The sequence below is a fragment of the Carcharodon carcharias genome, chromosome 8 (assembly GCF_017639515.1).
Source record: "Carcharodon carcharias isolate sCarCar2 chromosome 8, sCarCar2.pri, whole genome shotgun sequence".
Lineage (NCBI taxonomy): Eukaryota > Metazoa > Chordata > Chondrichthyes > Lamniformes > Lamnidae > Carcharodon > Carcharodon carcharias.
Genome location: NC_054474.1, coordinates 12,255,854 through 12,275,543, shown reverse-complemented (window position 1 = coordinate 12,275,543; position 19,690 = coordinate 12,255,854). Strand labels below are relative to the sequence as shown.

The 19,690-nt window shown below is 45.7% G+C and overlaps 1 protein-coding gene across 1 annotated transcript in view; it reads right to left on the bottom strand.

The window, feature by feature from the left end:
• The window catches only part of apbb3 (amyloid beta (A4) precursor protein-binding, family B, member 3), an 85,038-nt gene that overhangs the window by 31,691 nt on the left and 33,657 nt on the right, over positions 1–19,690 (bottom strand). The window contains exon 6 of the mRNA XM_041194141.1: positions 15,743–15,870. Within this exon, the coding sequence (XP_041050075.1) occupies positions 15,743–15,870 (128 nt within the window). The remainder of the gene's footprint in view (positions 1–15,742; positions 15,871–19,690) is intronic.

Sequence of the window (19,690 nt, the reverse complement as noted above, 5' to 3'; positions counted from 1 at the left end):
GATGATGAGTTTACCACAGAAATAAACAATTTTAATCAGTGCCTAATCCACTACTTGTGAGTAATGTAATTTTAAATATATGACTCCTTGGAACTCGCTGCCCACGAGAGTGTTGGAAGCAGAGACGATCAATAATTTCAAAAGGAAATTGAAGTAGCCTTGAGGGAAATAAATCTGCAGGGCTACAGGGACACAGACGGCTGTGGGGGCCAGGTCATTGAGTGTATTTAAGACTGAGATAGATAGGTTCTTGATTGGTAAGGGGATCAAAGGTTACGGGGAGAAGGCGGGAGAATGGGGTTGAGAAACTTATCAGCCATGATTGAATGGTGGAGCAGACTCGGTGGGCCGAATGGCCTAATTTCTGCTCCTGTGTCTTATGGACATAGTGAGTGGAGTTGGACTAAATGGGACTTTGCTCGACAGAGAACCAGCATGGACTCAATGGGCTGACTGGCCTCCATCTGTGCTGTAATGACTCTATGTGTGGAATCGTCCCAGATTTGCATTAAGTGCGGTAGCGGGCGAGAAAACTGACCGTTTCATCCATCGGCTGCAATGGCGGCTTCTCACGCCGTATTGTCCCAGTCCCGCCACATTAATTATGCACCCTTGGGAAACACACTGTTTCGGTGGCACATGGGCTCACATTCACCTGCCAGGCCATCACCTCACCGCTTCCTCACGCCAGGCACCTTATTTAAAGTACAGCCGCGTGCACACCTCTCAGGGCTTCCAGCCCAGGACTGCTGCACAGAAGACATGGCCCTGAAAGGCAAGAAGACTGCAGCCCTCCACTTTAATGACAGGTCCCTCGAGCGCCTTTCGGATGCAGTGGAGGCTTGTTGTGATGTCCTCTATCCCAGCTCTGGCCGCAGGAGGGGCAGCAACATCACCAATCCAGCATGGGAGGTGGCGGCAGCATTGGTCTGAGCTAATGCCCTACAAAAGAGGACAGCCACCCAGTGCCGAGAAACGTTGAATGATCTCCTCTGTTCTGCCAGGGTAAGTCACTCCTCTCATCACTCTCAACTCATGCACTCACAAAGCCATCACACATCCACAGGGCACCTCACTTGCTGCCAGTTCAAAGGACATCACCATTCACTCTCTCACACTCACCGTCATTGTCCTCATCCATCTGTGAGACCACTCACCACCCACACAGGCCAGGCATACTTACCATCTGGCCTGGCAGGCACCCTGCTTACACTCCCTCCATCTCTATCCATGCAGGACAAACTGGCACACAACAAAAGGGAGAGGTCGCAGACTGGTGGAGGGATGCCTGAAATCAAGGTCTTCACGGACTTTGAAAACAAAAACATCCAGCTGGCCAGCGAGGATCAGGACCATTCCTGTGCTGACGGTGAGGTTGGCACTGCTCTACCAAGTGAGGATCCAGCAGTGCAACATCCATCAGACACCCACGCTGTGATTGATGTGTCCTGTTTCTCAGGCCACTGCCATACACTAATTATCTCCCCTTGCTTTCGCAGGCATATCTGGGAAACAGCCGAGGGAGTTCATTACCCAGAGCCTCCAATCAAGCCCCGAAGAAACCTCTGAAGAGGAATCTGGAGGCACCCTCCCTGAAGTTCCACCACAGCGCTCACCCACACCCTCCACCAGTGCAGAGACACACACCTCAGTGGGACCTAGCTTTAGAGTAGCCTCGGGATCACAATCTGGTGAGCACATCGCACTGCTGTCTGATCCACAACAGGTGGAGGCAGGGACTTCCCAGGTCTCCAGCACTCTGAGGATTACTGGAGGCCAGATATCTGCATCTTGTCTCAGTTATACCTCAGTTGTTGGAACTGCAAAGGCAAGCTCAGGAGCATCAGGAAGGGATGTCCACTGCACACCTCAGATTGCAAGGCACGATGGAGGAGTCCATCCACCTTCAGGCTGAGGTGATAGCGCCAACATGCCAATGCACCAAGGTCAACACTGGTAGGATGGCAGCCGCCATGGAGACTTTGGTCCAGGATATTGCTCCTATACTGCTGTGCGGGATTAACTCCATCACTGATGCCATAGTTGGCCTCCAACAGTATCAACGTGAGAGGGGCATGGGGCAGCTCAATCTCACTCCAGCTACCCCTTCTCCTCCAACCCAGGGCCCTTGGGCACCCATAGGGAGGACGATCAGCAGGTGCACACCAGGAGTGTCCAGCCCGTCCAAACCCCATCTTCCTGTGACCCAAACAACTCCAGGCCCACAGGCTGAGGTGGTTGCCACTGCCACACAGCAGGACCCCAAAAGGAGGCCGGAGCCCTCCCGTTCATGGCCTCCAGAGGATGCCGCCTAGGTCATTACAGATGGGGCGCAGCAGTCAACAGGCTGCCTCCACCTCCGTTGTGGATGTCTGGGGAGCACCAAGATGAGGCTAGAAGCAGGGTTAGGAGGGCTAAGAAGATGTATTTGCACAGCTTGAGCGCATGTATTAATCACTTGTACATAATGTTCACTATTATAAATAAAGTCCCAAGAATATCTCCCTGCCTATGGCTCCTTGTTCCGATGAGCAGTGTTCTTGTCACTCAGACAGGAAATCTTTCCACACAAGATAAAAGGCAGGTGTCTCAGTCCAGCCTCAGTCTCTTCCCTGTGCTTTGTGCAGCCTTCAGATCAAAGTGATGGTCCAGCCTCACACTCCCTGGAAACATTACTGATGTCTACACCTCGGTGGTGCTGGTCATTGCTGCCAGAATGTAGTGGGCAGGCGCCACGGAGTTCCATCATTTTCTCTGTGTGCTCTCAGCACCCTTAAGGTGGGGCTGGCCCCTATCTCATCAGCATTTGTGACCAGTGACGTTGTGCTCCTGAAGGGGTCAGGTGCTGAAGTCTGACAAAGGATCAGGTGCATGTCTGTGACATGACCCTGATCACAGAGTGCAAGCAAACTGCTCTCAACTCACCTCAACCAACAAGCGACTCTCAACAGCACTGCACAACGTTACTGTGCACTCATCTCCGAGTTCCCCTCAAAGTGCAGCCCGCCAAGTGCATGCCTTACAAATACTGTTGTGAAACGCGTCAGCGTGATTGGGCAGATGATCCAGTGTGGAGGGATGATTCCGGTGGGCTAGCTTTATAATGAGATGCAGATGTATTACAATGAGGTTCCCGATGTCCGATGACAGGAAACGCAGCCACTGACAGGCAGAGTGGACGATCGCAAACTGGCTTCACGAGGTCGTGAAGCCGATTTTTGTCCTTCTCGCCATATTGTCCGCTCATGGCACTGAACACGACCAATGCCAACGGGCACGGAAAATTCCTCCCTATGACTCCATGACCTTAAGATAATATATCAAATACAATACATACACCGGCATACAGTCGTCAGATTCTTAGTAAATTAAAAACAAATTAACACTTGAAAGCTTTTAAAAATGCATTGCTTAGTGTCCTTGTGACTAAACGAGTCAGTTTAATTTTTTGGAGCCTTTTCAAAGTCTGCGAACGAGTCCAATTAGTGGAAACTAACCAAGGTCATTCATTCAATCTGAGGGTTTGGCCAGCTTTGAGGGCTGGCCTCATTGTGTTTTTTAAACTAACACAAAGTGTTGCGGAGATTCCGTTTGCACTGGATGTAATTTGGATTGAAATTCCTCAATCTATTACCCTGGTTTGGCCAATTTTGGGCAAACTGTGGTGGAAAAAATACAGCAAAAACTCTTTGAAGCTCCTGCCCTATCTTTACATCCTTCCAATCTGGTTTCCAACCTCTCGCTATCTTCACCTTCCTAGACTCCCTCTATTTTATCATTGCTACTGTGATGGATGATCCTCTAAACTTTCCTACCCTGTCCTCCACTGCCTTCAAACAGCCCGTCTCACATAGTTTAGATCTCACTGTCCTTCTGTACTGTGAGAAGCTGTGATTCAGTCAAGTTTCACTCCCACTGATAGACCAATGTAGTGAGGTGATGAGACAGCAGAGGGCTCCCCCATGATATTAAATACAAGGGTCCAGATAATGCTGGAAGAATCATAATATATTCCGTGAGGCACACCCTTATCAATGCACAAATTCAGAGCATGAAGTTTCATAAACGCTTTAATCACAGAAAATGGTTCATCTTCAAGGACTAAGAACATTCTGGAAGGAGTTGTGTTTTTTAAAAGGCGCTGTCCCTTAAAGGGTTAATGAAAGGCTCCTCAGACAGCACCTTCCAAACCCATGAACGCTACTATCTAGAAGGACAAGGGCAGCAGATAGATGGGGACACCACCACCTAAAAGTTCCTCTCCAAGTCACTCATCACCCTGACCTGGAAATATATCGCCGTTCCTTCACTGTCACTGGGTCAAAATCCTGGAACTCCCTCCCTAACAGCACTGTGGGTGTACCTACACCACATGGACCACAGCGGCTCAAGAAGGCAGCTCACCACCTTCTCAAGGGGCAATTAGGGATGGGCAATAAATGCTGGCCCAGCCAGCGAAGCCCACATCCCATGAATAAATTTTAAAAAACTCTGGTTGCTGCTGTTCCTGAAATAGGCAACATTTTACAAGAAAAGATAATTAAGCAGTTTTAAAGAAGCTGGAAACCTCTTGACCCTAGCGAACTGTTTACAAAAGGGTCACATGGTCATTTATGGTTTTGAAAAAAATCCATGCTTGGAAAACTGTTTTAAAAATCTGATAGGCGGGTTTTAGTGGGGGAGGTGGTGGTGTGTGTGTGTGTGTGTGTGTGGGAGGGGGGTGGGAGTTGGGAACAGGAAGGGTCAACTGCTTGGGGAAAGAAGACAACAGCTCCTGAAGCTCCAGACCCAGTCGAAAGCAAAGAATGAATGGAAGTTGCTCTGAAGTTGCTCTACATTCTAAAATCGACTGACTGCAAGTTTTCCACAAAGTCCGCCTGAAAAGTAGTGCAAGATTCATTGATTCTTTTGCAGGTCACCGCTGAGAGACCAACCTTACAACCTGGACACCATTTCAAGGACTGCATCTTTTTCCCTTGAACCATTGAGTTTTGATCTTCTAGCCGAATTCCTCAATTTAATTTTCTTCTTTGGGTATTTGGAAAGAGTAACTATTATACTTTCATATTTCATACTGTATGTTAATAAGCTTTGCCTTCTAGCTGACAAGACTGGTTTTATAATAAATATAGTAATATATTTATATATTACTATATAATACAATAATTTTGTTGATTTTTGAAGAAACCTGGTTATTGAGTGGTCACCCTGAGATTCACAGGTAAAGCACATATTTGGCCGTAAGCTAGCTGGAGAAAACATTTAAATATATGTTGCGACCCGTGATCGAGAGACAGACAGTGCAATCCTCCCATCTCATTCATAGCAGAAGATATATGCCTGTGAAGTTGCCAATCTTCAGAAGTCAGTAGTCAATTTAAGCCACCCGCTTCGCACAAACAGCTCTCTCCATTGTTTAGAAGAAATTGCTGAGTTTTTACATTAACTGCACATGCCATTTGTGGCTTAGTTGGTAGTACTCTCACCTTTTAGCCACAAGGTTCTGGTTTCTATTCCCTTGGGCTGAATAATATGGGGCGGCTGGATGGCTGAATCCCAGGAAGCAAAGTCGGCGTAGAGCCAACATGCTCCACGCCAACCCGCCCTGCAGCTGTAGGACACCGTGGGCAGACTAAAGGAGGGCCAAGGGGAGGAAGTCCCACGCTCATTGGCTGGAGTGGCCGGCAGCTTCATCAGTCCCGGCAGCGCCAAGAGCGCATCAGTGGCCACTGCTGGGACTGCAGGAGAAGAAAGAAGAAGGTCCATGGATCCCCGAAGGCAGGTAAGTCCGGGTTCTTTGGCAGGGAAGGTTTGGGCAGGCCAGGGAGGGTGCAGGGTGGGAAGGGGGTGGGTGTATGGCTGTGAGTGGGTAGGAGGAAAGGAAGGAAGGAAGGGGGGGGTTCAACCTTAATTGGCAAAGGGCGGCCCCCAAAGATCGAACCCTCCCGTCCTTCATACCCTTTGAAGAACTTTATTAAAAAATTGGGCTGCCTGATTGCCCATGCCAAGCATTTTATGGCATGGGCAGCATATTATCAGGGTCAATTGGATAGCAAGTCTAACTGACTCTTGATTAACTTCTTTGAACATGGTGGGTGGGCTGCCATATTATGGGGGTGAGTGGGAAGATGGGTGAGAAGGTGGGGTGGGCACCTGCTCTATTTTATGTGCCCACCCTGCCCAAAACACATGGGGCCAGGTAAAATACAGCCCCAGGACTTAACCACAAAAATCTAACCGACGTTCCAGTGCAGTACTGTAAGTGCGCTGCACTATTGGAGGTACTGCCTTTCAGATTAAAGTAAGGCCACATCTGCCATCTCAGGTGCATGGCACTATTTTGAAGAAGAGCAGGAGAGTTATCCCTAGGGTTCCAGCCAATATTTATCTCTTAATCGGCATCACAAGAACAGGTTATCCGGTCATCATCACATTGCTGTTTGTGGGAGTTTGCTGTGTGCAAATTGGCTGCTGTGTTTCCTACATTCCAACAGTCACGACACAGCGAAAGTACTTAATTGGCTGTAAAGCACTTTGAGATGTTGGGCGATCTTGAAAAACACTGTATAGTTGCACGTTTTTCTTCATTACACTTTTGCAGAGAGATAGGGCTGGCAATTAAGAGCCCAAAATTATTAATGCATTGCAAATCACTCCCTCTGGCCCAGAATAGCACCAAATTAAACAGCTGAATCTCATTTTTGCATATAATCAGTTGCTAGAAATCTTAAAATAGAAAAATTTGATTTTTTTTTCTTATTTTTCTTTTCTGCCTGTTTTTTTCTGTCTCAATAACTGATCTTCCCTTCCTTCTCTATTCTGTATCTGATTTCACAGTAACTCACATGACTTCCCTCTCCACCTTTCTCTCCTTTTTCTCAATCCTAAAATCTCATTAATCAAGGAAACACACAGAGTTTCCCTTGTGTACTGAGGTCCCAGATGCCTTGAAGCATTTTTTACAGTATAGCAGTCAATCAGTACTAAAAACATTGTCATTTGTGACAGTGTAATATGTAATATTTTAATTTTCAAAAACAGACATGCTGGAAGAAGACTTAAAGGACATAGAAATTGGAGACTCTACCTGTCTCTGTCTCCATGGCAGCATGAATAAAATCAATCAATTAATCATTAAAGTCATAGAACATTTGCATCAATGTTTTATATGTGTGTGTATATATATATATATATATGTGTGTATATCACCAAACAACTTATATTTATATAGCATATTTAACCAAATAAAAATGTCCCAGGGTGCTTCACAGGAGTGTTATGAAGCAAAATTTGACACTCAGCCACACAAGGAGATATTTGGGCAGATGGTCAAAAACTTGGTCAAAGAGGTAGGTTTGAAGGAGTTTCTTAAAGGAGGAAAGAAAGGCATAGACCAAAACAAAAGCCTCACTTTTACTCAGATGGTTAGCTGGTGCCCAGGTACAAACTCCACAGGTCAGCCACGTAGCTTTGGCAGAAGATTCGAGAATCCTGACTCCTGCTGGCCGCTTGGTTGCGAGACTTAATTCCTGCTAGTTTCTCAGTCCTGGATTCCCTGACTCCTGCTTGTGTCCTGGTTCCAGAACACTGAATTAACATACATTGAAGACCTGAACTTGGGAGTACAGAGCGCAACTTCAAAATTTGCTGATAACACTAAACTCAGAAGTATAGTAAACAGTGGGGAGATGGTGATGGGCTTCAAGAGGACATAGACAGGGGGTGAATGGGGGACACATGGCAGATGAAATTCAACACAGAAATGTGTCAGGTGATAAATTTGGATAGAAAGAGTGAGAAAAACAATACATACCAAATCATAGAATCATAGAATGATTCATAGAATTCTTAAAACTGAAGTAGAGTAAGTATGAGTGGACATTAGGAATAACAAGAGCCAGAAAACTCTGGTGAGAGTAGTTTATGGGCTCCCTGACAGTAGTTACACCATTGGTCAGAGCGTTATGCAAGAAATAATTGGAGATATTGACAAAGGCAATACAATAATTGTGTATAACATTAATTTTCATATAGACTGGATAAATGAAATTGCCAAAGGTAGGCTGGAAAATGAATTTGTATAATGCTTTTGTTATTGTTTCCTGGAACAATAACTTGTGGAACCAACACCAGATAAAGTTATTTTGGATGCAGTTGGATCCAATTTTTGTGCTGTATTAGTAACGTTATAATAAAAGATGTTCTGAGTGAAAATGATCATAGTACAATTGAATTCCAGATTAAGTAATTTTTTTATTCGTTCACAGGATGTGGACATCACTGGCTAGGCCAGCATTTATTGCCCATCCCTAATTGCCCTTGTTCAGAGGGTATTTAAGAGTCAACTACATTGCTATGGGTCTTGAGTCACATGTAGGCCAGACCAGGTAAGGACAGCGGATTTCCTTCCCTAAAAGACATTAGTGAACCAGATGGGTTTTTACAACAATCAGCAATAGTTTCATGGTCATCATCAGACTTTTAATTCCAGGTTTTCATTGAATACAAATTTCACCATTGGCCGTGGTGGGATTCGAACCCTGTTCCCCAGAGCATTAACATGGGTTTCTAAAATACTGGTTAGTGACAATACCACAATTCCACTGCCTCCTCCCACCTCATATAGTTCCTAGACAGGATGGTGAGTGGCTTGGAAGGGAACATCCAGGTGGTGGTGTTCCCATGTGTCTGCTGCCCTTGTCCTTCTAGATGGTAGTGGCTGTGGGTTTGGAAGGTGCTGTCTAAGGAGGCTTGGTGAATTACTGCAGTGCAACTTGTAGATGGTACACACTGCTGCTACTGTGCGTCAGAGGTGAAGGGAGTGAATGTTTGTGGATGTGGTGTCAATCAAGCAGGCTGCTTTATCCCAGACAGTGTCAAGCTTCTTGAGTGTTGTTGAAGCTGCACTCATCCAGGCAAGTGGAGAGTATTCCATCACATTCCTCACTTGTGCCTTGTAGATGCTGGACAGGCTTTGGCGAGTCAGGAGGTGAGCTACTCACCGCAGGATTCCTAGCCTCTGACCTGATCTTGAATCAACAGTATTTAGCACAAGTCTTCAGTACTATTACCGGAATATTGTCAGGGCCCATAGCCATTGCAGTCTCCAGTGCCTTCAGCCACTTCTTGGTATCATGTGGAATGAATTGAATTGGCTGAAGATTGACATCTGTGATGCTGGGGACCTCTGGACGAGGCCGAGATGGATCACCCACTCAGCATTTCTGGCTGAAGATTGGTGCAAATGCTTCAGCCTTATCTTTTGCACTGATGTACTGAGCTCTCTCATCATTGAGGATGGGGATAATTATGGAGCTTCCTCATCTAGTGAGTTGTTTAATCATCCACCAACGTTCACGGCTGGATGTGGCAGGACTGCAGAGCTTAGATCTGATCTTTTGGTTGTGGAATCGCTTAGCTCTGCTCGTCATTTGTTTATGCTGTTTGACATGCAAGTAGTCCTGCATTGTAGCTTCACCAGGTTGACACCTCATTTTTAGATATGCCTGGTGCTGCCCCTGGCATGCCCTCCTGTACTCTTCACTGAACCAGGGCTTGGTCCCCTGGTTTGGAGGTCATGGTAGAGTGGGGGATATGTCAGGCCATGAGGTTACAGATTATGGTTGAATACACTTCTGCTGCTGCTGCTGATGGCCCACAGTGCCTCATGGTTGCCCAGTGTTGAGTTGCTAGATCTGCTCGAAATCTACCCCATTTAGCACGGTAGTAATGCCACACAACACGATGGAGGATATCCCTAATGTGAAGGTGGGACTTCGTCTTCACAAACACTGTGCGGTGGTCACTCCTACTGATACTGTCATGGACAGATGCATCTGTGGCAGGCAGGTTGGTGAAGATTAGGTCAAGTATGTTTTTCCCTCTTGTTGGTTCCTTCGCCACCTGCTGCTGACCCAGTCTAGCAGCTATGTCCTTTAGGACTCGGCCAGCTCGGTCTGTGGTGGTGCTACCGAGCCACTCTTAGTGATGGGCATTGAAGTCCTGCATCCAGAGTACATTCTGCACCCTTGCCACCTCAGTGCTCTGTCCAAGTGGTGTTCCACATGGAGCAGCACTGATTCATCAGCTGAGGGAGAGCGGTACATGGTAATCAGCAGGAGGTTTCCTTGCCCATGTTTAACCTGGTGCTGTGAGACTTCATGGGGTCCGGAGTCGACGTTGAGGACTCCCAGGACAACTCCATTGTTACTATATACCACTATGTCGCCACCTCTGGGTGTTAATACCCAGAAATGGTGATGTCTGGGACATTGTCTGTAAGGGAGCTAGATCACATGAAGAACATTACAGGTAAGTGATTTTGGTGTTATCATGGTGGTTGGAACACAAAGCAATCAGCATCCAAAAGAACCCAACAGCTGCTACCTATAAAAGTGTAAGCTGCCAAAGGTGCATTATGAATGTATTATAAAATATCCTTTGCAAATACAGCCTAAAAGTGTAAGTCACATATTCATTTTAGTGATTTCAAAACTGTCAAAAATGTAATGACACAGCCACAACAAGGCTTGCATTGCAAGCAGAGAGCTTAGCTTTTAGTGGGATTGAGGCAGCTCCTTTCCTGCACACCATTCCCTTGCTTGCTTGGTGCATCCCCTTCTCACACACCCAGCTTGTGATCTTATTCTTTGTCATCAGTATTGGGATTCAGAGATGGGAACGGCCCACTTGTGGATTTTGTTATCAAATTATTTTTGGAACACAAATTGGATCCAGTTGTTTTTTTTTTAAATTGTTAGTATTAACTACATCGTGCTGTATGAATTTGCAATCTTGTCTTGTTTTTGTTTAGTAGAATGACAGGTAGCTGTTGTTTCAGGTAACTGGAGGACCAATTATAAATAAATCAATCAAGGAGGTCTCCCGGTGGCAGAGCGAGTGGATGTCAGAGTCACAGGTTCCATGCCTAATCTACAGCTGCGGGGATGAAAGGCTATAATCGCTTCCAAAAACAATTCTGCGGAGGGGTTTCTTGTCTACTTGATAGTCCAACTGGTTTCAGGCCTCTTTTTAGTTAAGACCGCAATGCAGTCGCACGGGATCAGAGGTGAGCTGGCAAGATGGATACAGAATTGGCTTGGTCATAGAAGACAGAGGGTAGCAATGGAAGGGTGCTTTTCTGAATGGAGAGCTGTGACTAGTGGAGTTCCGCAGGGATCAGTGCTGGGACCTTTGCTGTTTTTAGAATACATAAATGATTTGGAGGAAAATGTAACTGGGCTAATTAGTAAGTTTGCAGACAACACTAAGGCTGGAGGAGTTGCAGATAGTGAAGAGGATTGTCAAAGGATACAACGGGATATTGATCGGTTGGAAACTTGGGCGGAGAAATGGCAGATGGAGTTTAATCCGGACAAATGCGACGTAATGCATTTTAGAAAGGACAAAGGATTGGGGCTAACTGGATTGTTCTTTGAGAGAGCCAGTGCAGGCTCGATGGGGAAAGTCTAGGCTGACCTGGCCCCCAGGGAGCTCCTTGGTCAGAAAGTCCAGGAGAACCTGCAATTCAGGATTCCCCCACATGCAGTGTCAATGGTATCACTGATTAGTTCATTGTTTGACAGTCAATCAATGAGGAGCCCCACTGCCACACCTAAAATAGCTACCCACCTCCACCTGCTTAAACCTGCTTTCTGCCTCAGTTAAAGCTGGAGGTGGGCAGGTTCAAGTTGGGAGATTTTTCACAATTTAACAATCCCCCTCCCCCTGCCCCCCCCCCCCATCTGATTCAAACCCCACCCCTATTTTAGACCATAAGACCATAAGACATAGGAACAGAAATTAGGCCATTCGGCCCATCGAGTCTGCTCCACCATTCAATCATGGCTGATAACTTTCTCAACCCCATTCTCCCGCCTTCTCCCCATAACCTTTAATCCCCTTACCAATCAAGAACCTATCTATCTTGGTCTTAAATACACTCAATGACCTGGCCTCCACAGCCTTCTGTGGCAATGAATTCCATAGATTCACCACTCTCTGGCTAAAGAAGTTTCTCCTCATTTCTGTTCTAAAAGGTCTTCTTTTTACTCTGAGGCTGTGCCCTCGGGTCCTAGTCTCTCCTACTAATGGAAACATCTTCCCCACATCCACTCTATCCAGGCCTTTGAGTATTCTGTAAGTTTCAATCAGATCCCCCCTCATCCTTCTAAACTCCATCGAGTATAGACCCAGAGTCCTCAAACGTTCCTCATATGTTAAGCCTTTCATTCCTGGGATCATTCTCGTGAACATCCTCTGGACCCTCTCCAGGGCCAGAACATCCTTCCTGAGATATGGGGCCCAAAAGTGCTCACAATATTCTAAATGTGGTCTGACCAGAGCCTTATAAAGCCTCAGCAGCACATCTCTGCTTTTATATTCTAGTCCTCTCGAAATAAATGCCAACATTGCATTTGCCTTCCTAACTACCAACTCAACCTGCAAGTTAACCTTAAGAGAATCCTGAACTAGGACTCCCAGTCCCTTTCAATTTTAGGTTGAAATTCAGCCCAATGGGCTGAATGGCCTCCTTCTCTCCTGTGTTATTCAATGATTCCAGATAGTCCAAGTGCCCTGAAGTGCTGGTCTGAAGCCAAAAGGCAGGTGTAGTCCAAAGGTAAATTCTATCAGATCTTGTAGAATCACTAACAGATACTTACCAGGATCAGGGACCTGGAGTCTGACAAACCAATTTCATTTTAATTGAAAAATGCAAAACTGAGCTCTGGTTTCCATCAAAACTCCTGAGATTTAATGGTAACAAGGATAATGAGGATTACAGATAATCAAGTGAGGATAGTTGAGGTGTCCACTGGGGTTGTTACTATAGATAACGTGTGTATACTGGATTATTCAGTATTGATAGTCACTGAGGAGAGCTGTGGTAACATTGCCCCAGTACAAGCCAATGTAGAGGAATCAAGATGCAAGGGTTTAAATGGACATGACAAAAGTCAGTGATGAGAAAATGCTTTACAGGATTGAATTTTCTCAATTCAATGCCCTAACCCTTACACCAAATCCTCCCCCTCCAGTATCTCAACTCTCCCTTTAAACCCTAGTCCTTACTCACCGATCTAACTCGCTCCTTCCACTCCCTCAACTCACCCAAACGCCCTTCCTCCACTCCCTCAACTCACCCATCAAACTCCCTCCCTCCACTCCCTCAATTCACCCATCGGGCTCTGTCCCTTCAGTTAACTATCTCTTCCAGCCCAACAGACATGTACCCACTCTGTGGGAAGAAGTTCCCTCTGATACCTCATCCATTCATTTGTTCCAGATCCATATCCCTATCATTAACTTCATTCCGGAAACATCTTGTGATATACGTTTCAGTGAGATTGGAGTGAAAATAGAAGTTTTTTAGCCTTCCTCATAGGGAGACAGCACTGATTTGAATGAAAACCCGATGAGTTAGATTGTTTTTGTTAAAGGTTTCTGGATATTTATCAGTGTGGTGGAGATCGCATTCAACAATTCCTAATAACCCTCAATCATCAATCGTCCTGGGAGTGCATGTTCTTTGTTCCAAGGAATGTTTGGATAATACAGCACACAGGTCTGACCTTCAACCACATCTCCATACACAGACTGCTAAATCCTACCATGCAACAGGCATCAGTGTAATCAAATAGCAAGCAGAGAGGAGGAAGGGATGCAGTTTGCATTGAGTAGACATATAGTGAAAGAAAGAGCTGGCCTTAACTTTGTGAATAATCCATAATCAGCAGCTTAGTTAAAAATCCAAACACAAGGTAGAAGGGAGATGGTGTAGATTTTAAACTTTCTGCCCGCAAGTCAAATGAATATAACGGGCCGGGCTGCCTATTATAGGGCCTGTCTGATCTTAACTTTCACCAGGTTGATACTTGGGCAAAAAGAGTTAAACCATGAGGACAGGTTGCACAGACTGGGCTTGTATTCCCTTGAGTATGAAGTATTAAGCTACAAAAGATCTAATTAAAGATTTTATAGGGTAAATAGAGAGAAACTATTTCCTCTGTTTTTGGGGGGGCGGGGGGTGGGGGGGAAATCCAGAGTGGATTCCAACCTTAAAATTAGAGAGAACAACTTTAAAATTAGAACCAGGTCATTCAATGGTAGCCAGGAAGCACTTTTCCACACAAAGGGAAATGGAAGTCTGGAACTCTATCCCCCAAATCGAGCTGTTGAAGCTGGGGGTTAATTGGCAATTTAAAAATGCGATTGATAGATTTTTCTTGGGTCTGGGTGTTGAAGGTTACGAAGTCGAGCCAAGTAGATGGAGTTAAGATACAGATTAGCCAATGTTCTCTTTAAAATATATGGCTATTCTTTTCTGCGCAGGCTCCCACTAAATTTATTGTGCATGGCTGCACACCTTCCTGACAGTTGTTCAGCGAAATGTGGTGGTCAGTAGTGACCTCACTGAATGGGATATCAGCCTTGAGGGTTGACTGGCCTCCTCCTGTTCCCATGTTCCTTTGTGTTTATAACTAATACCCAGCGGAAGCCATGAGGTGTTGAACATCACTGAGCTCGTCAACATCAACCCACCAAACACATTCAACCAGCATTTCTTTAAGTGCTCTCCATGATCTCATATTCGAGGTTTGACAAAAACTTTGCAGAAAGCCCATATCGGCAGCCCAACGGATCATTTGTCCCACCTTCCACTGGAGATACCAACATTCCACCCCGCATTCTCCATTCACAATAGTAAACAAATGATTCATCCTCCAAGCAGATATCCCCCCTCTGCTCACCTAGTTAATTCCTTGCTGGGATTATGGTTCCCCGAGCACCCACTGTCCTCTAGGTCTGTTGATCCAAATAGGCTGTTCATGCATGGAATCATGCAGGCTATTCGACTGTGGAAGAGAAATCTCATCGCAGCCTCAAATCTTGGCGCTATTGCTACCCCCACAAAGGGTGATTTTCTTTTTCCCTCCTTCAGCCCAGAGGCACTGAGGTAAATTGTAGGTTGGCCTCTGTTGTCACCCTGGCACAGGTTGGGGTTTGGGTCTGTAACACACCAATCCACATGGTTTGGGTTCAACACGGAGCAGTGCCTTAACCCACTGAGCCTGGGGGAGGGGGAGTGGAGGGGTTGGTTGGGGTGGGGGGGAGGGGGGGTGGGTGGTGGTGGGGGGTGGAGCAATTACATCATGATACCTAAATGCAGGAATAGCTCTTGAGATTGCAAAGAAGTTCACATACTCGTGACGATATAAAATGTGCAACCTTCTTGGCAATTCACCAAGTATGTTGCTCATTGGCATTCTTTATAAAGTGGCATGGTTCATGACGGCACTTTCTGCTTGTTGGCATTTCTTACAGATTAACAACCATCTAGAAGAAGAGGTCTATCATTGCCAGCAGAGAAATTCTCCCTGTTATTCCGGGCAGTTCACTGAAGCTCAGAAATTGCTTCAACCGATAGGGCGATGAGTTCAGGGTCCAAATGTTCAGCCTTAATTCAATTGTAAATTCTGCCCCCTGCACTTGTCAGGTTGAAGCTAACTCAACTGGTTGAGGCTGTGGTTCAAATTCTGGTCAGTTTTATTTGCTATTGAAGTAAATTTATCAAAATTTTACTTGAAAACAAATGTCCTCAAATCCCAAGACAGAACAAAAAGGGAAAATGGATATTAATCCCTTAGAAACAGAGTTTCAATCTGGAATATCAGCGCTGTCCATTCAGCAGAGTGTCTTACTTCCTCAGAGAATGTAAAGGCATTGAGAGCCCTAAACTCACCTGCCGTTGTTACAACCAACTCCCCACACACGAATGTTGATAATTGGTTGAGAATGAATCAAACTGTGATCTACAGGGTCCACCAGGCTCAAGGTGTCCTTCCTAAGAACCATCACCATATCCTGACCCTGCAGGAAGAACGTCAAAAGTGTCAATGATCAGCAAAGGCCATTCAACTAAACAGGCTTGTCCAACAAGCTTCCCACTGGTCACAGTCCAACATCCCACTGTACCCAACCCAACATCCCACTGTACCCATCCTGACATCCTGCTGTACCCATCCCGACATCTCACTGTACCCAACCCAACATCCCACTGTACCCAACCCGACATCCCACTGTACCCAACCCGACATCCCACTGTACCCAACCCGACATCCCACTGTACCCAATCCGACATCCCACTGTACCCATCCCGACATCCCACTGTACCCATCCTGACATCCCACTGTACCCAATTCAACATCCCACTGTACCCAATCCGACATCCCACTGTACCCAATCCGACATCCCACTGTACCCAACCTGACATCCCACTGTACCCTTCCCAATATCCCACTGTAACCAATCCGACATCCCACTGTACCCAACCCGACATCCCACTGTACCCAATCCGACATCCCACTGTACCCAATCCGACATCCCACTGTACCCTTCCCAATATCCCACTGTAACCAATCCGACATCCCACTGTACCCAACCCGACATCCCACTGTACCCAATCCGACATCCCACTGTACCCAATCCGACATCCCACTGTACCCAAACTGACATCCCACTGTACTCTTCCCAATATCCCACTGTACCCAACCCGACATCCCACTGTATCCAAACCGACATCCTACCATACCCAGACCGACATCTCAGTTACCAAACTCTCTTATTGCTTTGAAATTAAAGAGCCAGGAACCTCCAAGCATTTTGCGTAGAATTACACATCCCACACCAGTGTATATGCCCCATTCTAGTCTTCTCCCACACACTTCATCTGAAATTCTTTTCACCCTCATGTGCTTATCTAACTTGCCATTAAATACATCAACTACTCCTTGTGGTAGCATGTTCCACATTCTTGAGAAGGTTCCCCTGAATTCTCCAGGATGTTTATTCGTGACTATCCTAGTTTAGATGTTCCCCACAAGCAGATGTCTGCTCTTATCAAAACTTATCATAATTTTCAGGTTAGCCCTTAGCCTTCTCTTGGATAAAAAAATGAATCTCAGCCTGAACAATCTTTCTTCAGTTCTGCTACCATCCCTGTAATCCTTCTTTCTACCTTCTCCAGTGCCTCTGTCTCCTCTCAGGGATCAGAGCTATGCACTCCCAATGTGGTTTCACACCCTTTAAGGAAAGGGGTCTTCCTTAGATTTATTTTCAATTTATTTTTCAGCGATTTCAATCAAAGTGGATAGAGATCACTTTGTCCAGCTCCTTCTGACCCTTAACCAAGGTCGATAGGGACCTGGCAACAAATGGACAGCTTCAAAATCCTGAATCGGGTGAATCAGTGACCTGAAGCATTCAGTCTGTCTCTGCCTCCCCAGATATACCCAGTCTTTCCAGCGTTTTGTACCTTTCTTTAGCCTTTTCTTCAAAGAAATTTACATCGCACTCTGTCCAACGACCAAATAATTGCTTAAAAAAAAATTTCTTGGAATGTGGGCATCGCTGGCAAGGCTGGCATTTATTGCCCCACCCCTGGTTGCCCTGAGGAGGTGGTATTGGTGGGCCCTTTGAAGCAGGTTTTTAAACAACTGAGCGACTTGTTCAGCCACTTCAGAGGGCAGTGAAGGGTCAACCACATTGGTGAGGTACTACAGGTCAGGCCCCGTGTTCACAGGTATGTTAATTATATTGTTGTGATACCCAGGTAAAGGACATTGTTTAATCATGTGCTTAGCCACCCAGTGCAGTGGGTGGGGTAGGTGGGCAAATCGGAGAATCTCTTGGTGGGTCTGCTCATGGGCATGGCCAAGGTGGTCATTTCCATGGTCCAGGCAGCAGGCAGTTGAGTGGGAAAAATCAGATGGGCAAAGGTAGCATAGATCAAGGGTTCATAGAGTCTTTTCAGGATAGTTTTTAGAACTGGAGCCAACCAGAGAGCAGGCTCGACTAGACCTGCTATCGCGCAACGAGATAGGATTAACTGATAACCTCCTTGTGAAGGCGCCCCTAGGTAGCAGCGATCACAACGCCCAGGATTTTGCCCTCATCGGGCAGGCTCAGTGAGGGCGAGCATCAGGAAGCCGTCCGTCCACCGCCCGCCTTCGGGCCGCGACCACGCTTTCACGCTGGCGGGGGCCAATTTAGGCCCATCCAATGTGAAACTGGGGGGGTGGGGGGGCGGTGTGTGTGTGTGCAGGGGGGAACTTGGCCCGTGCGCACAGGTGCGCGGAGGAAAAGTTCCCCGAGGCACAGAGCTATCTCAGGAAGCTGAAGATTTTAAAAATAAAGACTTTTAAAATGTTACAAAAAATATGTCCCCTCATGTGACTCTGTCACATGAGCAAAGACAATGCTGTCAATGAAATTTTAAAAATTTTATCTAATTTTTATTTGCTGTCGGAAACTTCATCCCGCCCGTGGATGAGGTTTCCTAAAAAAAATCCAAAGGCTCCTTGACCTTTTTGCCTGCCCGCCAACTGTAAGGTTGGAAGGGTAGCAAAAAATTTCATTTAACTGGTACTTAAAAGGCCTTAATAGGCCTGTTAATTGTCAGCCAGTGTGCTGCCAACTCACACACATGCCCGACGGCCGAAATATCACCTGTCATTTTACGCTCAGGCGCCCGCCCAATGAGCAAAATAATCTGGCTAATATGATTCAATTTCAGATTCAATTTCAGGGAGAAACGAGCGCGTCCAAGACTAGTATTTTAAACCTAAATAAGGGCAATTACGAGGGCACAAAAGCAGAGCTCGCTAAAGTGAACTGGCAAATGAGGTTAAGGGATAGATCAATAGAAGTTCAGTGGCAAACATTTAAAGGGATATTTCAGAATACACAGAATATGTACATTCCAATAAGGAAGAAAAGTTCCAAGGGGAGGGCCCACCATCCATGGTTAACTAAAAATGTTAAAGACAGTATCAAACTTGAAGAAAAAGCATATAATGTGCAAAGACGGGTGGCAGGTCAGAAGGTTGGAAAGAATATAAAGAACAGCAAAGAATGACAAAAAGCTTAATGAGGGAAAAAATTAGAGTATGAGAGGAAGTAAAAAAAGGATAGTAAGAGTTTCTATAGATATTTAAATAAGTAAAGTTAACAAAGTGAGCGTTGGTCCTATAGAGAGTGCATCTGGGGAACTGATACTGGAAAGTAAGGAGATGGCGCATGAATTAAACAGGTATTTTGCTTCAGTCTTCACTATAGGGGACACAAGTAACAACCAGGAAATAGTTGTACATCAGGAAATGGAAGAGAGCAAGTAACTCGGGAAAATTACAATCATCAAGGAAGCGGTACTACGCAAATTGTAGGCGCTGTGGGCTGACAAATCCTCAGGTCCGGATGGACTTCACCCTAAGGTCTTGAAAAAAGTGGCTAGCGAAAGAGTTGATGCACTAGTTTCAATTTTCCAAAATTCCCTAGATTCAGGGAAAGCTCCATTAGATTGGAAAGTAGCAAATATAACTCCTTTGTTCAAAAAGGGAGGGAGACAGAAAGCAAGAAACTATAGGCCAGTTAGCCTAACATCTGTCATAGGGAAAATGTTAGAAGCTACTATTAAAGATGTTATAGCAGGGCTCTAAGAAACATCCAAGGTAACCTGGCAGAGTCAACATGGTTTTGTGAAAGGAAAATCATGTTTAACCAATTTATTGGCGTTCTTTGAAGGAGTCATATGTGCTGTGGATAAGGAGGAACTGGTGGATGTACTGTACCTAGATTTCCAGAAGGCATTTGACAAAGTGCCACATTAAAGGTTATTGCAGAAAATAAAAGC